Source organism: Penaeus monodon, chromosome 28, assembly GCF_015228065.2.
Source record: "Penaeus monodon isolate SGIC_2016 chromosome 28, NSTDA_Pmon_1, whole genome shotgun sequence".
Lineage (NCBI taxonomy): Eukaryota > Metazoa > Arthropoda > Malacostraca > Decapoda > Penaeidae > Penaeus > Penaeus monodon.
This window is the reverse complement of record NC_051413.1, coordinates 26,111,490-26,111,956: the sequence shown is the minus strand read 5'-3', so window position 1 is coordinate 26,111,956 and position 467 is coordinate 26,111,490. Positions and strand designations below refer to the sequence as shown.

Here is a 467-nt window from a genome sequence, read left to right as displayed (position 1 = left end):
TGTTTGCAAGACTGATAACTGCAGCTGTAATTACCTGTGATTGTTAGTTTGTGGCCCACTTTAAAATGTCAGCTAATCTTATGTATAATCGTAATAAGAAAAGGTTTCCAATTTCATATTTTTCTCATCTCATACATATATTTTTGACAATGGACTTGTAGTATTTAATTTGATAATTAGAATCAAGTATGTATTGATGCTGTATCGTCTTGCTAGGATTATTCTTAGATGCCTATTGTAAATGTAAGAAGGAAAATATAAATGACCACCGACCATCAAATGTGTAGACCTGTGCACTCCTTCCTTTGAGAGAAAATTGATTTGGTCACAAACCTTCCAGCCAGGCACCATGATTGAATGGGGCAACAACTGGGCTCGAGCCATCCACTTCCGTCAGGCAAACAACGAGGCCTTTGGCGGCTTCTTCTCGCAGGTGGGACGGCTCTATAACGTCCACCATATCTGGT

General features: G+C 39.4%; 1 protein-coding gene across 1 annotated transcript in view; it reads left to right on the top strand.

The window, feature by feature from the left end:
- The window catches only part of LOC119591443 (protein NipSnap-like), a gene marked incomplete at its 3' end in the record, with an annotated part of 10,976 nt that extends 10,509 nt beyond the window's left edge, over window positions 1-467 (top strand). The window contains 1 exon segment of the mRNA XM_037940184.1: window positions 341-467. Within this exon segment, the coding sequence (XP_037796112.1) occupies window positions 341-467 (127 nt within the window).